General features: G+C 45.4%; 1 protein-coding gene across 5 annotated transcripts in view; it reads left to right on the top strand.

Moving 5' to 3' along the window:
* Positions 1-338: 338 nt before the first annotated feature.
* THSD1 (thrombospondin type 1 domain containing 1) overlaps positions 339-19,616 on the top strand; it is a 29,609-nt gene continuing 10,331 nt past the window's right edge. For 2 of the 5 annotated variants that reach the window (XM_042867028.1, XM_042867023.1), the window contains exons 1-3: positions 339-412; positions 6,431-6,577; positions 12,475-13,431. In XM_042867028.1, the coding sequence (XP_042722962.1) occupies positions 6,520-6,577; positions 12,475-13,431 (1,015 nt within the window). In that variant the 5' untranslated portion in view covers positions 339-412; positions 6,431-6,519. Of the gene's footprint in view, positions 413-439; positions 476-762; positions 934-4,352; positions 4,379-6,430; positions 6,578-12,474; positions 13,432-19,616 lie in introns of those variants that run through there. The other 3 variants (XM_042867027.1, XM_042867024.1, XM_042867025.1) reach the window with 3 other exon arrangements.

The raw sequence follows: 19,616 nt of genomic DNA, 5'->3' as shown, positions 1-19,616 counted from the left end.
GCATGTCCTGCCGCAGCAGTCCCCGAATTTACTCATGATGAGGAACACCCATGCACACGCCAAGTTGGGCAGCGGACGGGCACTGGAGAGCGGAGGGCTGAGATCACCGAAGCCTCCGCCGCCGCGGGCCCACTGGAGCTGTCACGGGGCCTCAGGTGCCTCCGTCCCAGCGGCCGGGCCGTGTCACCGAGGCGCTCGGCCGAGTCCGGCCGTGGGCGCGGGGCGGGGGCGCCGCCACACCCTGGCGGCGGGCGGGCGAGGGCGGCGCGCCCCCGGCGGGAGCGGGGCGGGCGGTGCGGCGCTTCGCCTCGCCTCGCGTCTCTTCGCTTCGCCTCGCCGCCAGGGGCGCGGGTTCCCCTCGCGCGGCGCCCGCTGACAGCCGCCCCGCCATTTACCCCGGCCGCTGCCTGAGGTGAGCGAGCGCCGCGGCCGCGCGGCAGGCGGCTCTCCGGAGCTCGGGGGTCCCGCGGTCGCGGTAGGGAGTGAACGCGGGGCCGGGGGGAGGCGGAGCGGGGCGCGCTGTGCTGGGGGCGCGGGACCGCGCTGCGTGTGAGGAGGCGCGGAGTAACTTCGGGCTCCGGGCTGCAGCCCGCTGCCCCGAAGCGCGGACGGGAGAGACCGCGCTGCGTCCTGCCGTGCGCGGCGTTGCTGCTGCTGGCCGTCGTGCGCCGGGCACAGTGCGCTGTGCAGGCGCCAGGGAGGCTTTCTCCTGCTCGTATCGGCGGTTGGTGGCATTTCGGAGCTGATTCCTAATTGTTTCAGCTGTGTGATGCGTGTCACGATCCTTACGATAAACTTCCGTAAGTGGGGGATCCCAGAAACGATGGGCGATACAGAGAATGCCAGCAAAATCTGGAGGAGAGCGGAGGAGCGGATGGCTGCGTCCACCTTACGCCACGAGGGTCGATCCGATGCATTTAATTCTGCACGGAGGTGATTCATTATTGCTTGGATGTTTTCCTGACCCTCCTTATGCTTAATGAACTTATTGTTACTGTACGTTTTCCACAGCAAACCTCATCCATCTATTCACTCTGCTGTAGGATGGGGAGTACTGGCAGCTCTCATATTGCTGAGCCAATACCAATAAGAGCTGACAAATCCCAGCATTTCTGAGCATCAGCCCCAAATACTGATAGCTGTATGCTTTACCAGCATATTATTATTATTTTTTAACCTCGCAAAAGCGCTGTCATTTTCATCCCGATGAATTTAGATGCCTAATTTCAATACGGCCATTATCTGATAACGACGTCGAATTGTCTGATGTGTAAATAAGAAAGAGCGATGCCTTTGAGGCTGGCAGCCCCGGCCCCCTGCTGCGGCACACAGCCTATGTGCGTTTCCCCGAGCCCAGCTCCAGTCTCAGAGCGCAGCTGCCGGCCAGCAGCCGTGTGTATGGCCAGCAGCAGTGGGATGTCAGCGAGGTGATGTGCACCTGAGGTGCTCCCGCATTTGTGACGGGGAGGAGGATTTGGTGAGAAGTTTTGAAATTCCCAGCAGGTGGTGACACTTCAATGGCTGCCTAATGCCACGGCGCAATAGCGAAAATAATTAATCTCTTTCCCTACAGACAGATGAAGTATCTCACGTTTGCAGAAACGTGGCAGATGGACGCTTGTTTTTTGTGCTGCTAGCGAGCTTCCTCAAGTGAAAAGCAGGAAGGGCTCTCTGACTTAGGCTGGAGCAACTCTGAGCACCTGATCGAGCTGTAGGTGTCCCTGTTTGTTGCAAGGGAGTTGGAGCAGATGGCCTTTAAGGGTCTCTTCCAACTCAGATGGTTCTGTAATTCTGATTCTATGACTTCCAGGATCTGTTTTGCTGGGCTGCTTCACTGTCAGCCACTCTCATGCATAATACAACTGTGCAAATAGGACTGCAATACTTTTACTAACAGACAGCAGTTAAGGAGACTTGTTTTTCATCTGGGACTTTGTTTTCCCTCTTACATTCTAGCAAGGTTGACCTCAGTACAACCTTTCAGTACCTAAAGGGAGCCTACAAACAGGAGGGGAATCAACTCTTTGAAAGGGTTGATAACTGCAGGACGAGGGGAAATGGTTTTAAGTTGAAGGAGAGAAGATTTAGGTTGGATGTCAGGGGGAAATTGTTTACTATGAGAGTGGTGAGGTGCTGGCACAAGCTGCCCAGGGAGGTTGTGGATGCCCCATCCCTGGAGGTGTTCAAGGCCAGGTTGGATGGGGCCCTGGGCAGCCTGGTTTAGCATTAAACGTGGAGGTTGGTGGCCCTGCATGTGGCAGGAGGGTTGGAGATTCATGATCCTTGAGGTCCTTTCCAACCCTGGCCATTCTGTGATTCTGTGATATTGTAATGTTTTGCTCATTTTGAGTTTCAGACTTTATTTACCTGACAGCTCCTGGCTGGGTTCCTCGAGGTAACTGGGAGAAGGCATCTGAGCTATGATGGGATGAGGTGGGCGAGAACAGGCCTACTGCAGGGGGGTGGAGTGAGGGCAGGGGTGCTCTGCCAGGGATCTGCAGAGTACACATAGGGAGAATACAGGCTTTGTCTGATGCACATGTCATCTCAAAGCCTGAGGCTTGTTTGTGGGGTGGGTGATTGATTCCTCGTTAACTACAGCCCCCTTCTTAACTGCAGCACTGATTTGTCTTTTGTCTGCCCTATGAAGAGGACGTAGTTGCTGGGGGATATGTTGGTGAAGCTGCACACTTGTTAGCTGTGCACACTAGCAGTGATAGCACCATCCACCCTGCTCAACAACCAGCCTGCTCTCTGGCCTTTTGACGTACCAACTCGTGGAAAATGCACAGGAAGTCATAAATCCAGTAGGTTTTGTTGTTGTTGTTGTAAAAGCTATCTGCCATCCAAAGTGAACATAAAATAGTGTGACTTTGGTTCTTGCACGGTTCCTGATATTGCAGTGCCCACGTGCAGTGGATTTGTTCTCCTAAAACCTGTCAGGCAGCAGGGTGCAGCTTCCAGCAAGAGCCTGTGCCAGAGGAAAGCTAAGTGATGAGACTAAGACCACATGAATTGAATAGAATAGAATAGAATAGAATAGAATAGAATAACATAGAATAACATAGAATAACATAGGATAACATAGAATAACATAGAATAGGCTAGGCTAGGGTAGAACAGAGTAGAGTAGAGTAGGATCAGGGAATCATTTGAATTGGAGGGGACCCTTAAAGGTCGTCTAGTACAGCTTCCCAGCAAGGAACAGGGACATCTAAAAGGTATTTGTGACAGAGGAAGGACTCAGTGTTTTCCTGGCATTTGTGCTACACGCAGACCTCTTGCTCTTCATCTCCAAGGCTTTTATGGCTTATGCCCTCCTTATCTGCCATTTCCAATTCCTTTTGGAGAGGAAGTCTTCTATTTCCAGTTGGCCCCCTTCACCGTCTCTTGGAGCAGAAAGCATCTTTTTGTGCTGCTGTCCCTCTGCTGCGTCTCACACAATGGAGCCTCAGTCCCTGCTGGTCCACCAGAGTAATAAATTAAAAAAGCCAATTATTCAAAGTCTGATAGTCTTCTCTGTTCCATCATTTTTCATCTCATCAAGCTAATGAACTCGAGGTAAAAAGATCTGCATAGAGAAGAAACTATTTAAGATACGCTGTCTGTCTTGAAAAGCAAGATTTTATGTGAGTACTAGAAAGGGAGCAATAGTGGAGCAGGGGGCAGGAGGCAAGGATGGGGAATTTTTAAGCGAAGAAGAAAAGAGTGCAAGGGAGAAGATGGCTGAGGGAAGGCTGAAGGGGAGAAACGTGAATCAGGTGCAGAGGTCTGTGTGCACAAAACTGAGATGGGGAGGGAGAGAAAGTCTGAGAGGAACAAACATAGGGGAAAAAAGAGTGAAGGGAGAGGGGGAATGCAGTGCTAGGGATGGGTGGGCAGCCAGCTTTGTGCTGGATCAGGGCTCCAGGGCCTTGCAGGGCTGCAGGGCTACACAGGGCTCAGCCCCAGCATAGGCTTTCCCAGGCACCTGGGTGAAGTCCCTGGAAGTCAGTCTTGGTGCTGGTTCAAACACTCGTCTGAGCTTGGGTGTTGCCTGTGCACCCTGCCAGAGCCTTTTCCTAAGCAAACTCAGATAACACAGATGAAAGAGTAAAAGGGAAGAGGGCTTATGGTCTGGTGAACGGAACGCCCAGAGGTGCTGGGCTGTGTCCACAGACGTCAGAAAAAGCTTCCACCCTGCACAGTTTCTGGTATAAATACAGCACGGGGGAATGGGAGGAGAGGAGCGGATTAAAGCTGCAGTTTGCTAACATGGTGCATCTGACCGAGGCAGGAAGAGGAGCAGAAGTCAGGTCTCCTGTGTCTCCCTCCAGTGCCCCATCTCGTGAACCACGCTGCTCTTCCATCTGTCAGCCTGACATGTGTGAATTAAAATGTATGGCCGCTGTCTCAGGAGAATTCTCCCGCTCAGCCTTCTTTCTTTCTTCCCTAGGATGTGTTCTTTCTTCTGTCGCTTTGTTTCTTCCTGCAGCGTGTCACTTGTGAGGCTGCAATTAGGATTATGTGGATTTTACCTGCTGGTATGCGATGGTCTATAAACAGTATTTGTAAAACACATTGGAAAAATACATAGCTGGGAAAGCTGGAGATGGAAAGGACCCGTTGAAGCTTTCAGCACGGCTGTGATTGTTGCCCACAAAGCATCTTTCTTCCCTCTTTAGTGCAGTGAAATTTCAAGCAGAGCTGCTTAATTTCTTCTGTTTTCCTTAAGTGATTGTGCCGTGGCTCTGCCAGCAGCCTGCCCCTGTGTGGAGGCAGGAGGTTTGTCTTCTGGTAATTTACAGTGTATCAGATGTGGGTGTTCGGGGTATCGCTGCTGCTATCTAATTCTGGAGCCTTGTCAGGCCTGTGGGCAGGCGATGATATTCCTTGTCAGATGGGTACAGCTATTGCTACAATGGGCCTGTGCTGAGCAAGCTACAGAAATTATTCTCTCCAGCCACTTGAATTATGTGCATGAGAGAAATCAGAGAGCAAATTGGCATAGAGAAGACAGGAGAAGAAGCTAAAACAATTTTACAAGCTTTCAAAGAACACATCGGCTGTGTCGTAGGTCAGCAGCGCTAACAGTGTTACTGTTGAAATACCTCATTATTTTTGTGATTCCTGAAGATGCACCTCATCTTTGCCATAGCCCTGTGTTTCATGTTTACGTTCCACCATGCCTGCTGCCGTGCCAGTTTTCTCTCATAAAATTAGGTTGTAAACTCCACTGAACAAGAACTTTCGTGCTTGTTTGAGTGATGGTGAGTGCAGTCAGTCTGACTTTCTGACACTCCTTTGCAATGCAAAAGAGAGCAATTCTCATATTTTGAGAGTGGCTGCTTTGAGCTAGATTTTCTCTTTGTAAATACTCTGTGACTTCTGTTTCTGTAGCATGCTGTTGGTTTTGCTGCAGTCCTTCTCTTCCAACCTGTTTTATGTGATTGTTATGAGACTCGTGATGACTGCTTTAGAGCACATTGAAGTAAGATCCTGAAACTTTCCAAAAGGATCTCTATTTTTGTTTGCATAGGCGATGCTACAGGAATTGTGAACTTAAAAAATTGTGGAGAAGATAGCTAAAAATATACAGACTGGCACGTGGGATCACACAGCTGAGCTTTCACATCTGAAAGACAGAGAAAGCAGTTACGGGTCTTTTATAGAGCCAGGCAGATAACGTAATGTGTTATATAGAGCCAGTGAGATAACAATAGATTACTGAAAACAGTTTGAATTATGTAGCAGCAATAAACCTCTAGTGTCTACACGTGCTGAGGTGAGTTACATTTTGTACAGAATACTTGTTACTTTGCTGTCATGAATCACAGAATGGCCTGGGTTGAAAAGGACCACAATGCTCAGCCAGTTTCAACCCCCTGCTATGTGCAGGGTCACCAACCACCAGACCAGGCTGCCCAGAGCCACATCCAGCCTGGCCTTGAATGCCTCCAGGGATGGGGCATCCACAACCTCCTTGGGCAACCTGTTCCAGTGCGTCACCACCCTCTGGGTGAAAAACTTCCACCTAATATCTAACCTAAATCTCCCCTGTCTCAGTTTAAAACCATTCCCCTTGTCCTATCACTATCAACCCATGTGAACAGTCATTCCCCCTTTTGTTTATACTCTCCCTTCAAGTATTGGAAGGAGTCTTGATCTTAATATAAGACATGCACAAGAGCAGTTTCTGCAGTACAAAGGTAAATTCTTGTGGCCTATCTTTGTTGTTGTGACTCAAGGGCTGACGTATACTGAGGGAAAATTTATTCTGTGATGAAATATAGTTGCACTTATCCATTGATCCAATATTAATAGTGGTTGGATAAATGGGATAAAAATGTTAATCAATGCTTTTTATTTTCTTTCTTTCTTTCCAGATGTAGTCTTCCTCCTTGTATTTTATGAAACAAAGTCAATGCAGCTGTAATTTTTTATCTTTCAGGTGTTCTTGAAAAAAGTGCCTGCACTTTAGAACTTTGGAGCTGAAGAAGGACATGAGGAGTAAAAGGACCTGGGATCTCACTGGTCAGAATGAAACAGATGTTGAAAGATTTTTCAAATCTATTGTTAGTAATGCTCTGTGACTATGGTGAGTATTGGAGCTTACAAGGGAGAACTGTGAGTTGCATATTCATAAAGTAGTTTTGGATAGTGCTGTTTTCATTTTGTCTGCTGAAATAAAATCACAAAAAATCACTGCTCACACAAGCCAGCAGTGATATGCCCAGGATGTAGTCAAGGCCTTATGTAATATGTAGGTGGAAGAGACAGCTTTCATGAGCTGCTCCTCTGTGTCAAAGTGGCAGGAACATTTCCTGCTATGAATTTGCTCTGTGAAGGAAGCAGGATAAGTGAGCAGATTTCTGTGGGCCTCATCAAGGGACTAACTGTGTTAGAAGCAGTAGCAGGAGCTCTGCTCTCTTCTGAGATTTGTATTTGGTAACATTTAATGCATGGCAGATGATAGATCAGAGATCAATTAAGTGTCTGTACCAAGGTGGGAGGAACCACAGCGTACAACTGCCCATTTCTATGAAAGTAGCTTACAGTGGTTGGATGAAATGTGACCATCTATAGTGCAGGTCACTTCCTATGGTTGAATGAGACCCCATGTGATGGACTTCACCCACCAATTCAGAGAAAACTTTTGAGGACAGGAAGGGTATTGCCTCCTCTGACTGTGTAGGAATCCAAAGGATGGAATTCATACTCATTCCATTTTGGTCATGTAAAATTAGTCTGAGTGTTGTTTGAGTAGTTCACACACAGATCAGCACATCTGGAGGACAGTTACAACCTAACCACAGCCTGAGATTCTAAGGATGAGAAAGCACCTCCTTCTCACCTTCAGCTGCCAATGGAAGCTGGACATCTAGTTTGGGTTAGCTATAAAGTGGTTGCAAGCTGAGGGGCATGCTATGCATGGCATCTATCTTTTCTAAGAATGTACTGCATAGAAGGTAGATTTGTAAAGTGAGTCAACATTCAGTTTAGAAATTTTGAAAGTAAGATCCTTAGTTTATAAATAATACATAGATTTTCAAAAATTACATTCATAACTTAAAAGTTGTTAACCTCCCAGTTGAAGTACATTGTCAAACCATGATAAAGAATGAAGTCATGCATTGCTGAAATAGCTATAGCATGGGAAACTGGAAAAAGGACTGTTTTAGTTCCCAGTTATGACATGAGCTGTGATAGTAGGTAGGTCATGCATCAAAAGGCTGAAGATGTCTTACAAAGGAGAGAAATGGACCAAGAAAGTGTGCAGTTTGCTCTTCCTGTGTATGTGAGAAAACAGACACCTTGGTGTGTGTTCCACCTCCACTCTAGAACAAGGGATCATGAGAAGACATAAAGAACTTAGGACTGCCCTCTTTTAGATGAACTCAAGTCTAACAGAAGACACTTGCTTTTAGTACTATGTGTTATTTTAACAAGACAGAGTTGACTAGCAAAGTTAAGAATGGTGCACTGAATGGGAAATACAGTAAAAATAAAGGCTGTTGACGTAGTCTACCTAGACTTCAGAAGAGCCTTCAGCACTGTCTCCAGTGGTATTCTAGAGAAGCTGGCAGGCTGTGGCTTGGACAGGTGCACCCTTTGCTGGGTTAAGAACTGGCTGGATGGCTGGGCACAGAGGTGGTGGTGAATGGAGTTAAATCCGGGTGGCAGCCAATCATGAATGGTGTTTCCCAGGGGTCAGTATTGCAGCCCATCCTGATTAATATCTTTATTGATGACCTGGATGAGGGGATTCAATGCACCCTCAGTAAGGCTGCAGATTACACCAAGGTCGGAGGAAGTGTCAATATGCCTGAGGGTAGCAAGGTGCTACAGGGGAATCTGGACAAGCTAGATCTCTGGGCTGAGGCCAATGGGATGAAATTTAGCAAGACCAAGCGCTGGGTCCTGCACTTGGGCCACAACAACCCCAGGTAAAGCTACAAGGTTGGGGCAGAGTGGCTGAAAGATTGTCTGGAAGAAATGGACCTGGAAATGATGATCGACACTCAGCTAAACATGAACCAGCGAGTGTGCCCAGGTGGCCAAGAAGGCCAATGGCATCCTGGCTTGTATCAGAAATAGTGCAGCCAGCAGGAGCTGGAGGTGATCACACCTCTGAATTCTGCACTGGTGTGGCCACACCTCAAGTACTTTGTTCAGTTTTAGGTCCTTCTCTTCAGGAAAGACAGTCAGGCCTTGGAGCGTGACCAGAGAAGAGCAGCAAGGCTATGGAGGTGTCTGGAGCACAAGTGTTGTGAGAAGTGGCTAAGGGAACAGGGGTTGTTCAGCCTGAAGAAGAGGCTCAGGGGAGACCTTATAGTTCTCTACAACTACCTGAAGGGAGGTTGCAGCAAGGTGGAGGTTGGCTTCTTCTCCCAGCGATAGAACTAGAGGGAATGGCCACAAGTTGCACTAGGGGAGATTCAGGTTGGATGTTAAGAAAAATTTCTTCTCTGAAAGAGTGATCAGGCACTGGACTGGGCTGCCCAAAGCAGGTGATTGAGTTAACATCCCTGGAGGTGTTGAAGAAATGTCTAGATGTTGCACTAAAGGACACGGCTTAATGGGGGAATTTTGGTGATAGGTGAACGGTTGGACTGGATGGTCTTGGAGGCCTTTCCAACCTTGGTGATTCTATAGTTCTATAACATTAAGTTCACTTAACCCAAGAAGGGAGGTGAATGATTGTGATATCCACTGCTTCTTGGTGTGCCAGTCCTGTAGGCATTCACAACTAGTTGACTCAGAGGTAAAAGCTATTATTCCGGAACTTTATAGAGGGTGTGTAGTTAAAAGGTGAGTGAGTAGCTAAAAGGTGCAGTTGAACAGCTAAATCTCTGTTGCAAACTTTAGCTGTATTATATTTTCCCTTGTTTCTAAAGAAGAGTAGTCCATACTTCAGAAAATAACTTCTAGTTTTGTGTATACAAATCACTTCTTAGATAACTGTTTCCTTCATATGCTTATCTGTATTACACCAAGACTGTTTCAAATGTGTTTTAAACGATTAAATATAAATGACCGCAATGCTATAAAATAAAAACAACAAACAAACCAAACCAAAACAGGCATACAACAAAACTGTATTCTCATTTCTTACTGTTTTTTCTGGTGCTTCTGGTGCTTTTTCTTCATAGCCCTGTGCTACTGGTTGCTGACAAGCCAACATCACAACCCAAGTTGGCTTAAATATAATTAAAAATAAATAAATATCAGAACAGCATGCCACTCACTCTTCAACAAAACAGGGTTTTCCTTTTGATCTTTCTAAGAGGGAGCTCCTGCAAAGACCACTGTGGCATTTGGTTGGTGCCACAGCCAGGCTCCATTCAGTGGGACAAAAACTGTAGTGACAACTAAAAATACACAAATTGAAAACTGCCCCTGGGGCCGAGGTTTGGCTTATGGCAGAGATGTTCACATGCAGTAGGCTGGAGGGCAGTTGAAGGAGCATGCAGTGGAAGCTCACTTTTGCTGACTGTGAGTGGCCTTTTGCAGAAAACTGTTACATGGGGCACCTAGAAGTGCAAATTTTGCTATTAAATGAAGATGGGAGAATGATTCTGTGACCTGCAGTGCACCAGGCAGAACTCTGCAGTGCTGTAAAGGCGTCCTCCAGTAATACTTGCTTTCCTCACTTTCCAACAATCCATATGAGGGTTGATGAGAGCTACATGGCAGACCCCTGGTCTTTCTCTCAGTGCTTTTCATTACTATCACACAAATGTTTTTCTTGAAAATTTGAAGCTTGATGTTGAAATTTTTCATGTTGAGGTTTTGTTATGGTCTGATTTGTTTTTCTCTTAAAACACTTCAGCCAAGTTGAATCTGATCAAGTCCTTTATAGAGAAATATGTAGGTTTGCTCATGTTCAAATCAAGAAAAACCCAGCAACTTGTAAGCATTTCACTGGGAAACTGTAACACAGCTGTCAAAACTTCATGATGCTCTGGGACATACTTTTTGTTCCCCATATGGAGGTTTGCTTGGACTTGGTCCATATCTGAGTCCTTGCAGATGAGTTCGCAATGAAGTTCTCCAAAGGGTCAAACATGTTCCATGTCCGTTCAGTTCCTCTTGCCAGCCCCACATGATACTGTGCATGCTTCAGCCCAGGCCAGCAGATTTCCACATGCTTATAGTAACAGGCCCTCGAGCTGCATATACTGGGCTCTCCACTCACACATTCTTGTGTTAAAAGATGGTTGTTTAGTTAATGTTTGACAGTTTTCACCTTTATGTCTTTGCCTTGGTTCCTAACACTCTAAACAAGAATAGTGACATTTACTCATCTTTCTGGAACATTGCAGGGATAAACTCATTAATATTTCTAATACACTAATATACTATGATAAGAGCACAATAGCAGGATCCATGGGGAAAATGAATAATTCTGTGTTATCAAGGTGAATTTTGAACGGTGCACAGTCAATAATACATGGGACCACCCAAGGAAGAACGAGAATAAAAGACCCTCTGGTAACAAGCATTATCCATCTGCCAAATGAGGCAGAATCTTGTGCAAAAAAAGTAGTGTTGAGTCACTCAGATGAAAGACTGACTTACAATACATGTATGTAAGAGTATATACGTGATTTATGTATGTAGGCTGTGCATACAGTCTTCATTCAGACATTATGGATGTGGTTAGAGCTGGTTATTTTAACCACATTATAGCTGGTGGGTCTTAGTAGTGTACGCTGTGCCTCACCCTGACGTAAATGGCCTTAGCTGGTCAGATGAATTTCTTCCTGAAACTCATTTTCTGTTGACAGGAAAGTGAATCCAAGGTGACAAACTCAAACTGAAGCTTACAGTAGTAGCTGTCTAGTATTCTGTAAGATGAGTCCTGCTACTCCTAAATGCCGAGTGCTTGCTTTGGCACTTGCAGTGTTTTTCCAGCAAAGCTTTCTTTGAGGTAATCTTAAGACATATGTAACAGATTTAACAAGTTGAAGTACTGTTAGTTGATACTACTTATGAAAGGATTGCTTTAACTGAGGTTTTATGCTCCCAGAGCACCTTCCATCCAAGACTCAGAAGCCCTTTTCCAGACACTTTATTATATAGAGATGTCTCACAGCACATTCTGTATCTGGGATAGGTGTATGTAGTTCCCATGTTTCAGGTAACCTGTCAATGTCTGAAATCCTTAAGTTTCAGGCAACACAGAAAAACTAGCTGAGCTGAGAGCAGGAATGTGATCTTCCCAATCCAATGCTTCAGATATCATCTATCCCCACTAGTTACAGCATGTCTCGGGATAATTTGGCAACTTGCACAAACATGGTCATGCAAGAAGTGCATCTAAAAAGACTGTGCCATTTATTATGAAATGATGTCATTTAGACATGTTGCACCACATCTGAGACAAGAAAAGTGCTGCAGTCACCATCACTGTTATTTTCAGCCCTTTCACTCATGTGTCTGTGATGCAAATGAGCAAAATGAAAGATTCATAAGACAGAGCAAGAGAAGAGGCTTCAAAAAGCATCATGCAGATTTACTATCTTATTTAATTTGAGGGATATTTTTCATGTTTCTGTATTAAGAAACTACTGTGGTTTTTTTACTGCATTACCACTAAAGAAGGTAGAACAGCTGATCATGGTGAAATGGACTATAAGAGTCTACAAGTGAAGGGAAGTTGAGCATTTTCATGGTCTATCCTTAGAACTGAAGTTTTCTGTACATCTTTTGTTTTTATTTGAGAAACCTTCTTTTAACCTTCCTTCCTAAACATGTTGCTACAGTGGACTTTGAGCTTTTGCAGATCACGTCCCTGCACAAAGGAAAGGTGAGCTATAACTGCTCTAGCTAGGACCTTTTTTTTAGTGAACTGATTCATTCACATTTAAGAGTTTAACAGCCATTTCTTAAATATCCACTTCATAAATACATATTTTCTTCTTTATGTTTCATAAGCAGTTGGCTGCTGCTTTGATTCTTAATGCTGTTGTTAACCTGTTTTCATTTCAGTTCTTGGTGAAGTGGAGGACCTCCTGTTGAAGCACCCAGGTCATGTAGCCTTCAGCAACGACACAGTTTCTGTGGAATACCACTACTACAGTGGTAATGAGACAGCAGAGAACCTGTCCATCCTACTGCTGGATGCCAACACCAACAAGATCATTGCAAGAAAACAGCTTCCAGCAAATCAGTCCCGGGGGATGGTAGAGTTTGAATGTTCCTATTTCACAAGTGCTGGAGACTTTTTGTTCAGAATGATCTCTCCCAGTGATAATAGCAGTGCTGCTGCAAGCAGAGGAAGAACATCCACCCTCCATGTGGAATGGCCTGTATTTCACATTGATTTGAACAAGACTTCAGAGGTGCTTGGGAGCTCCCTTCAGGTTGGAGTTTTTACAAATGAGCAGCTATGTGCCATGAACAAGACATTGGTTTCACTAGATGTGATATTCACCAGCACACTTTATGAACTAGGAAGAGTAAGCTCTGATGAGATGCTGGGCATTAGAACTAGCAAAGGAATCCCACTCTCTAGATCCCAGTGGGTAGAGTTTGACTGCCCACATGTTGGTCAAGAAATGTACATCACTGTGTTACTGAAATCATTAGAAACACGTTCTGTTATTGCCTCTATGGGACCCATAGATCTCCACAAATTTGGATACAGACTGGTTGTGGCACCAGAAGCAGTGTGCAGAACCTTGGTTCAGGTCTTCATAGTCTCACCACCATGCACTTCTATCAGTGGAAAAGTTGTTGTCTATAAAGAGGCTCTCAGGCATCCTAGTTTGAGAACAGCTTGGCTGTATGAGAACACCATTCACCCAGGAGACAACAGGACAGAATTTAACTGCACTTTGTTCGATGTGGGAAAGAACAAATACTGCTTTGACCTCTATAATTTCTCAAACCGAAGCCTTTTCCCAACAAGAGTTAAGCAGTGTATGATGATCGAAAGGAATATGGGTTTGTACCAATGTTTGTCTTCTTTTATCAAATATCAGCATTCTTTCCAGCCAACGTGGATAATGATAAATGGGTTTGACTGTATTGTCTCTATTGCATAACTATTTTTTGGGTCTCCTGCATGAGAAAAAAAGAGTTGGAGAGGTAGATGGAAACAAATTGGATTAGACCTGTGTAGGGGCATACATTTAGTAACAAAAGCCACAGTGGTAGCTTGAAACTACTTAAACCAAAACAGTTTGGGATATTTAAAATGATGTATCTATCTAGTTTCAGTAAAACTGAAACTTGGCCTTCACAGTGATTTAAGAAGGCACAACAGTAGATCAGACCCATTGGAAACATTAAATCTAATCTCTGTACATACAGAGATACTACATTTATGTGTCTAGAAGTCAAGTGTCCAACATTGAGAACCCATCTACCTATTTAGTCAAGAGAGACAGACATCTCACAAGGGTGATTCATCCCATATAAAAATAGGTATAGCAGATAAATGGGCTGAGTCCATGTCTAGCTATCTTTTTCTCTACCATTTGCTGTGGGAGATTAAAAACCTACCTACTAGATACATAAATTTTGGTCACATGAATCAACGTCCGGCTATAGCAACAGACACTTGTGGGTTTTTCTATCACCCTTCCAACCATGTCTCAGCTGCTGCTTAAAAGCAATCATGGCACATTTTATGATCAGTAAGGCCACCTGACAATCTTGAGTCACATCTGCACATCTAAGTTCTCTTCTTCCAAGCAAACACTAGATGCATACAACTAGCTGGGGACAGTCTGTAGTCTGTGTAGTCCTTTGGCCATGACTGGGCATTCTTCAGGATAGTGCTGGTTGGCAGAAGCCAAAACCATGGAGTGTAAGTGGTCACAGTTAAGGAGTGATCGTAAATGGGGATGAACTTGGGCCGTTCCTCAGTCCTGTCTAAGGAATATCCATGCATCTGTTTATATCTCTACAACGCACATAGATGGACCCTCATAGTCATTCAGGGGTAGGAGTCCAAGGTTTGGCATTGTCCACAAATCCCAGTAGCAAAGCAGAGTAAGACAAATGCATTTTTTTCCCTAATTTGTAGACGGCAGCCATAGCGAGGGATGGGCTGCATTTACATGAGGGGATAGGAGTTGGGTTAGGCTGTGTTTCCCACATCCTGGAACAGAAAAGTAAATGTTCCGAAGGCTTGGTGCAGGCTTGCGTCCATAGGTAATGAATTAATCTTTCCCATGAGCACACTTCAAAGAGCTTGGCTTGAAAGGCTGGAGATATATTCTATACCTCCCCACCCTTGGTCTTCCTGAGAAGGAAGTGCAGGTCTGAAGCCAAAAAAGGGTCACTGCACTTCCTGGGCAGGTCTCTGAGGAGATCATTGGGGCCAGGAGCACGGAAGATGTTCTATAGCACGTGGTCCAGGCACAACCTACTTTAACAAGGCTTCTAGCGTTGTGTGGTTTTACTTCAGGCTATCTCACAAATTTTAAAACTGTTAGCCCTTTAATTAACAATCTGTACTAAGAATGACCTCTATTTTCACCACATGCCAAACGTGGTACGTAGTTCTCTTTTGCTTAACTTTCCAACTATATTCTCTGTTGGCACTCTCTCTCTTTGGCACAAGAAAGTCCGCCTAAAAATGAAAGCGTTTTTCCTTAATCAAGGTAATTCTCAAGGAAAAAGGAAGAGAGAATTCTAATTCTTCTTCTGTGCTTGGGTGGTATTTTTATGTCACGCTGATACTATCTAGCTAATTACCCAGAGAGATGAATATGCAGGATATGACATAGCTGTGTTTCTGTGTCCAATATTTGACCGTTTTAATTGGTGAAATCCACCCTAGGCAACAACTCCCTGCAATTTGCTGTGTTTCCTGGGCTGCGCGGTAGCACCATCCTTGTGACTGCAGTCGAAAGAATCAGGCTACCTGCGTGCGGAACGGCCTGAAGTCAATAGCTGGCAAGTTAGAGGTGTCACATCCACAAAGCCGATGAAAGCGTAACCACATCGCGTAGCCGTAAATAAAACGTCAAACTGAAATTAATTAGGCGGCAGCTCATCTGTCTTCGTGTCTGTGCAACTTCAAAGCCTCCAGGCAGCGTTGAGAGGAGCGGGCTGCGCTTGGAGGAGCGCGTCAGCCTGAAGCCGCGGCACGCAGAGCGAGCCTGCGGAGCCAGAGATGGCTGCCGGCCTCTGACCGCCTCACAAGGCCCTGTCCTGAGCCTCTGGCCCTGAGGGAGGTGCAGGGAGCCTCCGCTCCCGGTGATGGCAGCCAGCTGCTTCACGAGGCCTTCTCCAGAGCCCCTCACCGTGCCTCACTGCACTGTAGGTAGACCTGCACCCCTGATGGCTCTCCATGTAAAAAGTGCTTCTCTGCTCAGATCGCTGATATTCTTCTGCCTTGTGCTTCTGAGCTTGCTCAGGTTAAGGGCAGTTAAATCGTTGACTGTGGTCTCCTGTGCGGCGTGGGCCATTGCAGTCATCCAGTTAAGCTGGTAAGGAGCCCACAGCCGGTCTTTGCATGCAACTGCTGCTCATCCTCCGCAGCCATCCAGTGTTTTGCTGAAGGCACCACCAAACAGAGACCCTTCTGGTAATTTCTCTCAACACTGTGCTCTGATGTAAAAGAAGAAAGGATGTGGCATGCAGTTTGTAACGAAGCTCATCTAGCTTCATCCTCTAGTGACTGGCTCTTCTGCTAGTCTCTCTGCTAGACTAGACAGCTGTTTCCTATCCATTGTGTTCCCCTTCAGAAGCATTTGCACGTCCAAATTGTGTCAGTCCTTCCAGATAATCTCAGTGTTCTTTTTAATAAGCTGAAAAGATTGAGTCTTTAATTGGAACGCATTTTCTTCAGGATTTAATTAATTTTCTGGCTCTATCTGCCTCTATTTCCCTTTTTTTTTTTTTTTTTTTTAACAGTACTTTTAATTTCACTACACAGTCACCGACTTTGGTGCCTTCTGACATCCTCCTCACCGATGCCGTTTGAGCAGCAACACTCTCCTTACCCTGACTTATTGCTCCTCAGTTTTTAATTCCACAGATGGCATTGGCTTTGACCCTACAAACGCCTCCCAAGCTGCTCTTGCATGTGACCTCTTAGTTACAATCTACCATTCTACAATCTCTGTGCTTTCTGCCTACGTTTTACATTTTGCTGATTTTACAACTTAGCTGGCAACCTCCATTGCCCCATGCACTATGTACTTATGTCATCACAGTAGTGACATATTTTCTCATTAACGATTTTATATTTACTTTCCTGTCACTGAGGCAAGCGTTGTACAGAACAAAGCATTATACTAATTCCTTTGAAATCTCTCCAAATGCATTCCCACTCGGTGATGATTTTCTGTTGACAACTGCATATCAAATCTGTCGCTCAGCCAGTTCTTACTCCATTTAGAATACAGTCTATTATTATGAAACAAAGGTATCGTCTTGTAAAAGATGAAATATCTGAAATCATTAAAGCTATCTTCATCCAAACCGCAGAAGATGAGATATAGTTTATTTTGCAACTACCCGTTTTCCATAGGTCAGGCATCAGTTGTGTTCCTGACCCTTCTTCCATCCATCTCATTACTCCTCATCCTTGGCAGGGCTCGGGCAGCCCGTGGAGCAGGAGTCTGTCTGCTTTGTGCCTGCAGTAGGGACAAGGTTCCTGATGACCCATAGAGAGCAACAGCTCTCCCAGCAGGAGCCGTCAGCTTCAGAGCAAGTGTCACAAAAATGCCCCTGCTTTCCAAGACTCTGAATCTTACCTATTAGATGTGGGGAGAATGTCTATCAGATGTGAGCCAGTGCTTGTGTAACTTTCTGTAGACTCCAGCTGGAGAACCTGTGAAAAAATAGGAGAGATGTGAGTCACTTAATTCATCTCAGTGGGGTGCTAACTGTTTCCCACAGATGACTTAGAGAGAGCCATGCAGAGTTCCCTGCATCTGACGGAATCGTCTGAATGTCTGAGAAAGAAAAGTGCTAGATGATTTTACCCAGCAGCAGAAGTGCTGTAGGCTCATTCATTTCAGTGTGTTATCCTGTGCTTTACATGCTTAGACTCTGAGCCCCCAGCAGTGAGACTTCTGCTCTCCTTAGGAAAACATCCTAGATCCTAGCCATTGTCAAGCTGGAGTCGTTTGGGATGCCTGATAAAATTAATCAGTAGTGCTGCAGCATAGAAAGGGACACGCTTTTTGTGTATTTCCAGTGTTAATTTTTTTTACAGCTCTTAGCTACACTTCTGAGGCCAGTTTCAACTCTGATCTAAGTCCTAGTGGAGCTTATTGCCTTTATTGGGATGAGTTTTGTTACCTTCTCTGGCATCTGACTTCTTCCAACTATCCAAAGAAGCTGCTGTACACAAGAAGTACAGATGTTGCTCTCAAACGGAAAGCAGAAGGTGGGAAAAGACCTTGTGAAGGGAGCAGTAGTTGGTAAACAGGGAGTAAGTGGAGTACCCAGGAGTCAGGCAAGGATACAAGACTCCCATCAACTTCTTGCTCCCTGAGTAAAGTAGTATGAATCAGACCTGCCAGTTATCTGTAGGAAGATCTGGGAACCAATTAGCTCTGTTGCCTGAATTGCTCTTTGGTTTGCATTTATTTAGAAACAGACTAATTTGGGGAAGCACAGTTTGTGCCCCAGTCGACTTCTCTTACGCCGTTGAGTTCTACATCTCCGTATCCCCAGCATTTTAAGAATACATCAGGTGTTGTGGAGTCACAGGGATGGCTCTGAGCTTCTGAGAAAAGATTTTAGGCAATGCTCCTGCAGTTCTTAAAGGTGCTGGTTTGTGGGGAAAAGTCTGTAATTAGCCCAGGCACAGTCTAGGCTTTCTTCTTTTACAGGGATCATCGTCCTTTCATTGTCCAAATTAGAAGCTTGTTGGAGCATGCCACCATGTCAGCTCACCTGGGTTTTATTCCCATAGAAAAGCACAGGATGGGTGAGAGGAATGTTTTCCCAGGTCTCATCCAAACATCACTGCACCTGGTCTCAAGACCTGGAAACTGATCTCAGCTTTCACAAGTAGCCTGCACTCCCCCACGCTAGCAGAGGCATTTGCGTGAACCTGTAAATAGTGATTTTATCCCATATTACTGGTCTTGCTGGAGAGCTTAGGACAGTCATACATGGGAGGCTGGGAAGGTGATGCAGAGCATTCCTTGCTGGCTCTGCTGTTGGATAGCATCACAGACACACAGTCTCACAGAATGAGGATGAAATACAGAAGTTGGAGGGGAAATACTTCAGCAGAGCAACAATTAACACAGTTAATTGAGTTTATCTTTCATGTCGACAGATCTGCCAACTGTCAGCTATTTCAAACTAACTCATCAATGAGATGTCTTCATGTTGATAATTGATTCCTCAAATGCGTATAGAAAGAATTCACACTTATTAGCGCTAGTTTGCACTGCATACCTTCTGGTTTTTTCCCCTGGCGCTTTGGATCTGTTTGTCTTAAATGGAGGTTAATTATTTTGTTTCCTTGGGGGAGAATAAACTCTGCTTCATTTTCTTTTGCATTCTGGTAATTGCAGGAGGTTGCAGAGCAAGTTGCAGGGTTTAACTCTCTGTTTCTCACAGGGGCTGGAGCGCTTCCTGCTCTCCTGCTCTGCTGCAGGCACACATTCATAGCCCCAGAGCTATGGATGCCAAGTGTTCCAGCTAAGGAACTCCATGCCCTCAGCTGAAGCTGAACTCTGTGAAAAGAGCCTGAAAGCAATGGGCACGTCCTGGGTTTGACATTAGAATTAGAAAATTACCCATCCTAAATGTTATGTACATTGAAGCTTGCCGGCTCAAATGTAGAGGCCCCTCCAGTTGAGCGGGGCCTCAAATGTTGAGCACCCTCCAGTATAACAAGTAGCAGCACTGGAAGCAGCCAGAACCTTTCTGGATCTGGCCCTCTATCTGACTGTTATTAGCAGAAGCTAAAACAAGCAGGGAGTATGGAAATAGGGAAACAAGCAAGCTCATGCACTGGAAATGATGGGACTGATTTATCAAGCTGCTTACATAAATTGATCTGCAAGGAACTTTGTGCTTCTCCTGCTCGTCCCTCTTCTTCTGCCAGTGGTGGGACACTGCTGGGGTCCTTCGTGACACTGACATCAAGAAAAACGTCCTGAGACCCCAAGGTACTATGACACCATGAAGTGCATTGGAGGAGG

This window comes from Lagopus leucura, unplaced genomic scaffold (genome assembly GCF_019238085.1).
Source record: "Lagopus leucura isolate 7727_CA_CO unplaced genomic scaffold, USGS_WTPT01 Super-Scaffold_100001, whole genome shotgun sequence".
Lineage (NCBI taxonomy): Eukaryota > Metazoa > Chordata > Aves > Galliformes > Phasianidae > Lagopus > Lagopus leucura.
Note: the sequence above shows the minus strand (reverse complement) of the source record. Positions and strands in the feature narration are given on the sequence as shown.